Below are 10,803 nucleotides of genomic sequence, written 5' to 3'. Positions count from 1 at the left end.
GTAGTTTAAATGTGTGCCTTCTGCAGAATTCCTGGGCATCTTGAATGGAAGCAAAATTTCTGCTAACTTTTTCCATAGATACCTCATCATCATCTTTCTCTTCCGTAGATTTTTAACCAAGGTTTTCCTGTCCCTGCTCATTCTGTGGTACTTTCTGATGACTCTAACAAAGTCCGTGTGACTTCTCCATCTCTGGGTAGCAGGTTTATTTCAGTCCCTTCACCTGCAGGGCTTTTTTGTCAGCCCAAGCAATAATTCTATAATTCGGAGAGCCTTCCTTGAAACTGTTCACGTCCTTATGTGATTTTTACCACCCTTCATTTTCTGCAAGAGTTGAGTCTGTGACACATAAGACCAATTAACAGCTGATAACCACTACATAGGTAAAAAGTCAGTTGGGTTACGTAATATTTAAGATTACTTCTCTAATGAGATGTTTCATTTCTGCTGCTTTTTCTTATGCCCTCTCTGCCTCTTGTCATCTGCAAATTCTTCAAGTCAGAATAATAATCTTTTTGGAGCCAAAGGTTTCTTAATATGAACCTATAGCTTAATGCTAATAAGAGACATTGTGTATTTCATTTCCCTGAAATGTGCAATTTTACTGAGTGCTAATTGAGAGGAAAATAGTGTTACACATTCTGAATTGTTCCTTATGCAGAAGCTAGAATTGATTTCACAGTTTGACTCTTAAAAAAATAAAAGAATATATTTTTTTCTAGTAAACAAGTCAGATTCTGACATTTTCTACCAAATTCCCTATTACTAGTATTGGGTGTGAGAATGCACATTTGGGAAAATGGTACGAAGCCTCTGTAGACAGAAACTGTCAAAAATCACTGGGAAATAATCGGGAAGTAAATTTATGGCAGTTGCCCAAATGTCAACTCCTGTGAACTTCTCAGCCAAAGGTGTAACTGTGTCTCTGGTTTTAGGATTGTATGTATTACTCAGACTGTCAGTTGCCTTCAAAAATGTTTTAGAAACAGGGTTTCAAACCTTTTTCCCAGCATACAGTAGCTTGTGGGCAAAATTGAATGATTTATTACAAGCATTTTACCAGAAAACTCACGCTGAGATACTTCTTCAGCAGCGTCTTATGATAGGGTTTCCAAGAGTGCTCATTATCAGGTGAAGTCATTAAAAACCTGCCATTGCCTTCTGATAAATCAAGTTATGGAAGCCATTTTTTAAAACTGATTTTTCAAAGCATAAATCAAATCCAAGCCAAATACTTAAAGATCAAGGTTTGAATAGAGCTCTATAAATGTCTTTGAAGTTCTAACAAAATAAAGGAATCATGTGAATTATTCTTGCAATGGGTGAATGCCCGTCCGTGTTATACACAGCCCCAGCTCCCCAAAACCAAGTGAGAGAAGCCAGTGAAGCTGCCCGTGGTCTGAAGGAAGAACTACACATTCTCAGAGCTCAGAAAAATTTGCTCTTGGTTTTCTGTTTCAATCCATCTCCAAGAAAACGTTTACTTATTCACATTCTGATGTTCAGAAAACAGCACTTTTAAATACATACGGCAGAGAACATGCACTGTTCTTTTTTTCAGACTGTTTCTGTTTGCTGTCTGGCTGGGTATGTGTACAGGTTTGAACGTTCCTGTAGCTCTGGAAGATGTGAACTGGAGCCTGCACTGTGATTTGCTGGTTTGGACCTGCAACAGAGAGATGTTTTCTTACCAGAATTTCTTACCAGGGCAGGTAGTTCCAGTTCACACACCGTGCACCAGCAAAGTCCTGATATCCACATCCCAGCCGAGTGTCTTCATCATTCATCATCACTGCCCACGGAGCTGTTAGCTGATGTCTTCTGTGCGCCACCTTCACTTGGTTGAAAAGTTTGAACCAAAAAAATATCTTGTTGCAGTGCTAATGTAGGATTACCAAGGGCCAGGACTTCTGTAGGATTTCTTGCTCCATCTGGGATAGCACAAGGATTCATATCAAGTAAAGTAAATCCTACATCTGTCACAGCAAATTGAGTGCCAGGATGGTTTAGGCAAGCAAACATGGTCTCTGTCAGGTACCTGGGCAAACACATTCTTGATAATCTGTTTCAAAGCCCCTAGCAGTTTGGTTAAGAGTAGATTAGAGGAACAAAGTGATCGGTTTGTTGGTTTAGGAAGGGACGCTGGAGCACAGTGTATCAGTGCGGAGGGGCGTTGCTCAATCCACTAGTGGAAACATAGATGCAGTACGTTACATTGCAGCCTATTTATGGTTTGAGGGTGTCCATGGGATTAAATAGTAACTCCAACACTGTGAACTTTGAGACCTGCACCCTGCAGTGAGGAAAAAACAACACACAGTTCCCACATTGGTTTGGCCAATTCAAATGAGCTCTGCTATGAACAATCTTTAACATAGCATTTTCTCAGCAGACCGCTGTGTCTGAGAATAAAAGAAACCTTCCCTAGCACAAGGCAGTTGGCGTAAAATCTGGTGGATAGCTATTTTGCATACAATTAAATGGAAAAAAAAAAGTGATTGTGAATGATATCATTGGCTGTTGTAGGTTGTAAAGCCCGATGGGAATGTAATCCCATTATCCATATGATACAGGCCAAGGACTTCCCCCACCCCCACCCCGTGCCCACTGCCTCCTTCCAGCTGTTTGATCTCTGCGTGACCCGTGGGCAGAAAGCAGCAGGTCTGGATGCAGTTCAGCACATACCTGAGCTGTCTGTGTAAATAAAACGCTGATGACTGGTACGACATACCATAGATGTAAAATCACCTGGGCCTCATCTCATTAAGCAGTCTCTGTTGATGACTTCTTTCTCATTCCCACTGGTGGTGGTTAGTCCAGTTTTGAATTATTAAGTGGCGGCAGGCTTGATTCTGTGCGCTATTGTACCACTGTTAAGTTAGGAATTATAATCAGTTATAACATGATAAAGCCAGAACTGTGAGGCTGGGGGGTTAGACGTTTTCTGTAGTATCTGTCGAAGCAGAGATTTGTTAGCCTTTGACTGGGTAAGCTAAAGCCATTGTTGAAGTCTACCCATTGGAAAAGCAAGAAAGCTGTGCCTGTGATTTTTCATAGCATTTGTCCATTTTTGTGTTCATTTGGCACTGTGTTTTGCTGCTACTGTTTGCATTCCTCTCTGCATGGTTCAGAGTCCTCACTGCCTGACACTCTCCCATTCTTTTACTCCTGCATTTCCCATACAAAAAAGAAGACAGTAAGAAATGGTAGGAATAAAATGCACTAAATACCCAACTGTCACGTGAGCCACTTCTAAATGTTTCTGTTCAGATGCTGTTGTTTCCCTGACAGCACCATCAAAGTTCTGGGAAGTGAATTAGACACAATGGTCTGGCAGCTCTTATGCCACCAACTATTTCAAAATTGTATCTCGATGAAACACGTTGGCAACTGTGTGAACATGACCTCTGTTTTTCTTCAGTGGAAAAAGCTGGTGGCAGCCTGAACCATTGTTCTTTTTATTTAAAACAAGTCTTTCAACTGGGAGCCAAAAAAACTCCTTTTCTGTAAAGCTTTGAAAAATCATAAAAGAAGTCCAGCAGCTTACAACAATTTTCCATTGTCCAGGTAATCACAAAGTAGAATAGAAATTTTCTGTATGTTTTGGGTAATCTGTAGCTCTTGACCGTTGCACCTTGTCCTGTCAAATGAACTTAGAATTAATAATACTTTTTTTTTTTTTCATTTTTATAGGTGCTTTCAGATATTTATAGCCTTGGACCCTTCTGATTATTCATTTTTTGACAATACACATGCATCTCCAGTCCCAGTTCATAAGGTATATAATTTCTCAGTCTTTATTATTTCTGCTGTCCATCATAATTTAAGTTTTCCAAGTAACTTGAAATGCGGTACATGTTGTACAAACTATTTTTGGCACAACATCAGGAATATGTATCTTCCTTCAGAAACCTCTCACCAGTTCAGTCAAATTTCTCGTATTCAGAACCAGCAGTGTGGCTCCCACTGTACTCTGGCAGCAATGGGCTCGATTAAATTGGGGATTGTCAGATGGACAACTTTTGCTGATTTTGGCTAGCAAAGAGAAGCGTGACCTTTCAGGTAAGTATGTGTTAAAAAAATGGCACTTTGATCCATACTGTCTCAGTACATTTGTGGCATAATATGCTCTGAGCAGGAAGCAACAGTAAACAAGTAGGCTGTTCAGACACAGGTACTTTGCAGCTTTCAGTGCTTTTCACGGGGCGTATATCATACGGTGTTACACAAAAGCCAGGCTGAAACTCACTCTGTTATTTCATTGGCCAAAGTTAATAAATAGCTTGACCAGATCTTACAAAGCTTTAGAAAAAAAATCTTAATCATTTTTTGATAATTTCATTCATTTATTCTGTATCATCACACAGACCTGTATCATGAGAGGAATCCTCAGGCCTGGACTGGACTCAGACACATTTGTTTCTTTGAAGATCTGGAGCATACTGTCTTGTTGAATGTTTAAATCTTGCAGTGGTAAAAAAATCTGGCTAACTGAATAATATCCCATATTTTTTTTCTTTTGCCCTTCTGAAAGTCAACATTTTGCTGACTTTTTGCTTCTACAGCTCTTTCCCAGCTTAAAATTTAGCTTCATTTCCAGAGGTTCCTAAATTTCTTCATTAGTTCTTTTAAAATTCCCAGATGCATCTCCCCTTAAGTTGAGGATGTACATATATTTAGTTTGTTCTGATGTCCTTCCATTATCTTTTCATTCAGTCCTTGTTCCTCCAGCTGAGTCTAGTAATTTTCCTGAATTTTCCTGTAAAAGGTTCTTTGATGGCCTCATTTTCACTACTCATTTTATTGCAAACCAAGCCAAACTGGTATTTAAAATCTTGGTATTTTGTGTAAGTGAGATGTAGTGTATTTTGTCTTAATGGAAATATAGCTTCCAAAAACAATTTACATTTTTGCTATGGTCTTGAATATTAATTAGACTTCTTTTATTCACAAACTGGAGCTGTTTGGCAGTCTGGTATTATTTTTATCCAGATTTTTCCAGGAAGTTGGCAACAGTATATGCTGGAAAGCAGTTCTTCAGTATCTCTTTCACTGAAATTGGTGGTTCATCAACACTGTCTGTAATTTCTGTTTTGCTTGCACAGCAATAGAATTCAGTATGAATTGCAAATAAAAGGAATCTCAACATTATGCAGTTTTTCAGCACATGAAGTTGAATTAACTCTGCTGAGTTTTATAATGGATCCTCTGTTGTGGAAAAATATAAAGAATTTAGGCCCTTACCTAGGACTGATCACAAGCTGTCTGAAGTTAAAGGTTCTTTACCTTGCTCCAATGCAGCTAAAGTATGAGCCAACATAGTATCAAAACATCAATACCAAAACAGATGCTTTTGAAGACAGGATTTAAAAATTGCAGATTATTAATGTAACACACATAAAGCACCTGAGATCAGGCTCTGCCCCACCTGAAGTGTATAGGTCTGGTAAAAGGGGCAATATGGGTGGTTTCAAAATAGGTGCTTTCTCTATTTGTGTTCCTTTCACAGACTTGCATGGCTTAGAATGTAAGAAAGAAAGAGCTCAAATGTTCTCATTTCAAGAGTCCCAAGGGCTATTTCTATAGCCAAGATTAACCAGAGCATAGATAAGCTCTTTGTGCGAGGAGCTATGACATGGCTAAAGGCCCCTATTATTCCTGTTCTGTGCAATCTAGAGAATTTCTCTCAGCTGATTATATCTCAGCTGATAATAAGCTGAATAATTCCACTTATTAGCCCTCTGTACATCACAGAATTGAAAGTACATCACTAAAATAGACAGGTTGGTTTTGCATAGTTAAATTGTGTGCAGCACAGACTCTGTTACAGCACTGTAAAAAAAATTATTTTGTAATATAGTCATGTTACAACATACCTAAATCTGAAGGGTAATGATTATCTTATTGAATCCTTGGTGTTAAAAATACATGCTATTGGCAATATGCCTAAATACATTAAGCAGCTGGTTGCAGATTTTAGTTCTAAGAAACTCATGGGTGATTACTTGGTTTTATTTTCTTAATTGTGTAACTGGCTTAAGTATGCCTGCTTTGCTGTATCCTGGCATATTTTTTTAGAGTATTTTCAGAATGTCTTTGCAGTTCTTCAAGGTGCAAATTTAAACGTTCTTCAAACTGTCTTGTATGTTTCTCTTCCTCTTGAAGGAACTTTTCTGTTGTTGCAAGGAAGGACATCTCAGGGAGAGACTGAGCAATCAATAGAAAATCATGGTTAGTAAAAACCAGCAAGTACTATGTGTTTGCATTATCAAATTTTAGATTTGAAAAACATCTTAACCTGTAGCAGCTAATAACACTATGATGCTTTATATCTCTCCAAGAAAACATGAATTTGGGCACACATTTTTAAAGGCATTCAGATGCCTAAATGACATAATGTGAACCTGATCTTTAAATACCTGTGATATTCACAGCATTAGGATGTAGATTTTCCATTAAAACTTTAAATATCCCAATAGACAGAGCTAAGCTGCTTCAGAACCTCAAAAATCTTTGGATCAGCTAGAGGTTATGTTAGTCACTTGTATGATTTAAACAAGGACAGAAGACAATAATCTGGTTTTTGGAATTACAGAATATAACTAGTGTTGGATACTGATGATTGCCTAGTATAATTTTAGCTGTCTGCTTCTGTGATATGATGCTTTCTGAGGAAAGCAAGAAAACCTATGCTCATTTCTGTACTATCAACTTCAAGCCCTGACATTGTGGAGAACGTACTAAATTTTATTTGCTGCAAGTAGTTCACTGAAAAATCTTCTTCCCATTTAACAAGTGTTTAGTAGACTGAGACATAAACCATTCCAAAATCGGTCTTAAAATGGTTGTCATGGGATGTGGAGTTGTATAAAGTAAAGGACATAAGCGAGTCTCTGCTGGAACAAGCTCTAAATTTTTAAGCAGCAACTTTTGTTAATTCTTTTGCTAATACTTAAGATGCATTCATTGGAATGTCTTTATTAAAAGAAAGAAAATTTTTTTCTTTGCCTAAAGATATTATGCTTGTTTAAATAAATTCCATGTTTATTTTTATAAATACAATTTTATGACATGAATTTTTGAGTCGACTGAGAAAAAGAACTTAGTATAGAAGCTGTAATACTGAGTAAGAGAAAGATAATTTTCTGTCTTTATATGATCATATATTGAGAAAGATGATTGACATTTACTATCTTAATTAAACCATATGTTAAATAGTTTTAATAACTGATTGAGTTATTAGCCTAGAATCTCTGGTTTTGTTTTTCCTAGAATGTAAAAAGGAGAGTTAATCTGTCAGTACATCAAATAGGAATGGCTTCAAATGATTTAAATATTCAAATGTTTTGTGGAAAAGGCCAATTCTATTACACCTGTAGATTTTTATTCTCGGCTCCATTGTATCAGAATGGGGTATTCTCTATTTCCACGGCAACTAGAGACAGATTTGGTCTTTACTTTCAGCATGGTTTAAAACTGCCCTTTAGCATCTTTTCAGGCCAAAAGATACTAAATAGGGGAATGCTTTAAAACACTATGATTTTCAAACTCTGCAGCAGACCTTGAGATGAAATTTAGAGATTTTCTATAGGAAACCCCTTTTCTTTTCAAAGTACAATAAGTAACCAATAGCTGGAAATAAATTCTGAATATGATACCATCATTCTAGAGTGAGACAGGCTTCCTGATACAAAGGCCTCCTTAAATGAAATTCACAGATAAAGCAGAATCTTCCTTTTCTCAGTCCCTCCAGATCAGTGTTTTAACAGGGCAGGGAAGAAAAAATGATTTATTTTGCCATGTATGAATAAGGAATCCAAAGGTCACTTCATGCCACAACACTCTTCTATCAATCCCTGCACTAGCAGGGATAAGACAGAATGTTCATCTTCCAAAGTTTGAGAAACTCTGGAGAGAGATCACCTGCCTTCTGGTTCTCCTCATAAATACATGCATGATTTCCCATCAGTAAATCATTTTTTTCATGTGAAGAGTTGTTCCTGAGATTTTGACTGCCACGGCTACATGCCCGTTTATTCCTTCATGGGCTAGATCACAGATATATCTCCTTGTGACATTTGGATTCAATAATAGAGTTGGCAGTACTATTATGAAGTATTTGAAGATGACTTTTGTATTATGAAGAAGACTGGATCTGGAGGCTTTAACTTAAAGAATCACCATGTGTTTAGCCTATGAATACCAGTTCTGAAATCACTGATTCAACAATAAGCAAATAAAATACTTCCAGTGAGAAGTATAAGAAACTGAGAAAATGTGAATCTGAATATGAATTTAATAAGTCTCATCACCTAGAGAAAAAATGTCACATCAGGCTTTTCCATACGGACAGCTGATTTACACAAGTGCTATTCTTCAGAAATGTTATATCAAGTTATGAGAGATTGTCAGAGATTCATTATAACAATGTTTACAATTGCTGACTTGCCATTAAAAATATACTGGCCTTACGATCAAGCTGTCTTCCTAAAATGCTAGTGTCCTTTGCTTCAACTGGTGCTTACTTTGCAGTGTTTTTTCTTCAAATACACTGTAAACTCCAAATGAGACTTTTCTAAATTTCCTCAGAGTTGAAAGAAGAATGTTTATCACTTAGAATAAGCAGATCATGTTCCCTACATCTTACCCGAGGGTCAGACGTCACTATCATTTTAGATAGGTCCCTAATGCACTGGTTTTATGCACTCTGAGAGAAGGTTGTATTTCAACAGATCTAAAAGGCAACATTTCTTGTTAGCAACTAAGCTTTGCTTTCCAAGCCTCTGGTCTGTTCTTTCACTATGTTCTTTATTGTCTTTACTTTCAGTGCCTGAGGAAGAACTATCATAAAGAAACTGCTTCAATCCATGTCTCAGATGAGATTCATGGTCCCTAGTTTTGAATTTCTTCTCCTCAGATAACACTTACATCTTTTAGTTTTCTAACTGGAGCTGGATAGAAACAGGTTCATTGGTAAGCTTTCAACCTAATTTGTTTGGGTAGTTAAGAAACAAGGACTCTACTTTTTCATTTCTACAGTGTTAGCTGAGCCCATATTTCTTCGGTGTATAGCAGTAATGAGAACCACTTTCTTGCCTCATCATTTACTGGAAATGAGGGAGTGTACCTGATAAAGATGCATATTTCCACATATGAAACGTGCTAAATATGTCTTCCCCTTAAGCAAAAACTTCCCAAAGTGTTCATGAATTAACTCAATTGCTGGGGTGAAGCACTTCAGGAAGCTAGGTCTATTCTCTCTCACAGACTGCCTAATTAATTTGCCTAGAGTTAATCTCTTTCTTGTCCCATGAGCTGTACCAGCATTCTTGGATGCATCTTCAACAGGGCAGCAAGAAAGCTTTAACACTTGGGGTATTTTAACATTTAGTGGTCAAATCCTAGTGTGTTAAAGTCTTCTCATGTTTAGCCCCTTCTGCTTTCCAGGAAAGTTCTTGTAACACCAAGACTCGAAATTGGCCTGGCTATTTTCAGTCTCGCTGTGATTAAATCTGGGGGCTCTTGGGAGTCGTTTCCTCCAACCCTACACTGCAATACATCGTAGGCAGTATGCACAGATGCCTGTCTTCAGCGTGCTTCTGCTCATATATGAAGATCAAAATTGGCATGCCTAGGAAATTGCCAAGTGACACAAGAAGACTTTTAGAGGGCCTAAGTATCTAATAAGCTAGGTAGTAGTAATACCTAAAAATGAGAGGTATGGACTACAGCATGCCTCAGGATATGACCAAGACTGTCAAAATCCTTCCTAATAATGTCCAGCGGCAGAATTTCCACAAATTTCCATTGCAATCTATTTATTAATCAGTTTCCTATCCTTAATATTAGAAAGTTGCCTAATGCCTGATTTAAATTTTCCTTGCTACAGCTTAAGTCTTTCTTGTCTTTCCAAGCCTTGAAAGCAAGAACAGACAACATCTGTCCATCATCTGAAGAGAAACATGAGAAGGTATTTGTGACTAGAAGTTAAAGATCCAGATCGGAAAGCACAATATACCTAACTGCTTCTTCTGAAATGGAGAAATTGTGTAGAAATGGAGAATTCTGAAACTGCAAATAATCTTATTGGCTATTTTATTTAGTTATTTGTTTATTTTCTGAAACTGGACATTGGACTATTCTATGGAATAGTCTTCCCAGAGACTGGGAATGGATTAGACAGCCATCTTCTGAAATTGTTCATCTCAAAAAGAGAGCACAGCCCAAAGTACTGTTCAGAGAAAAAGTACTTCCCTGTATCTGGAAAGCCTCAAAACAAGAATTTTTGGGGTTATGGGAATTCCCAGTGAATTCCAGCTGAGCTTCCTAGTTTACTCTAAGGCAAGACTGACTTTCACTACACATGTAACATCTAAGTAAGAACATGAAAGGACAGAGGTTCCAGTGGAGACATTTACTAAAGTTGTCTGAAGATTCTCTACAGGGAGGAGAGATGTCTTTGTCCAAAACCCTAAAGAATGTTTTCTCTCTTCCCTAAATACCAACAGAATAATATTGATATTAGGACACCACCTCCAAATCTGATGTTTTCAATTAGTGCTACAAATATTCTACAGGAAAATGGTGCCTTGTAACATCTTCGGAAGTTCTGAAAATACTGGACATTTCACTTAGGTGAAACGTCAGTCCTGAAAATTCCATCAAAGAACTCTGGTTTACAACATACTTTATGTTTTTTCTGCTCTTTCTCCTTGATGCAATGGCTTTCCATTTGAAGACAGAACTCTAGAGTAACAGACTGTCGAATCACCTCTGCACTAAAACTGTGGTTTCCAATGTCAA

At 37.5% G+C, this 10,803-nt stretch overlaps 1 protein-coding gene across 1 annotated transcript in view; it reads right to left on the bottom strand.

The window, feature by feature from the left end:
• Window positions 1–5,724: 5,724 nt before the first annotated feature.
• DEUP1 (deuterosome assembly protein 1) overlaps window positions 5,725–10,803 on the bottom strand; it is a gene marked incomplete at its 5' end in the record, with an annotated part of 36,349 nt that continues 31,270 nt past the window's right edge. The window contains one exon of the mRNA XM_080376079.1: window positions 5,725–6,207. Within this exon, the coding sequence (XP_080232205.1) occupies window positions 6,037–6,207 (171 nt within the window). The remainder of the gene's footprint in view (window positions 6,208–10,803) is intronic.

This window comes from Falco punctatus (genome assembly GCF_963210335.1).
Source record: "Falco punctatus genome assembly, chromosome: 2".
Classification (NCBI taxonomy): Eukaryota; Metazoa; Chordata; class Aves; order Falconiformes; family Falconidae; genus Falco; species Falco punctatus.
Note: the sequence above shows the minus strand (reverse complement) of the source record. Positions and strands in the feature narration are given on the sequence as shown.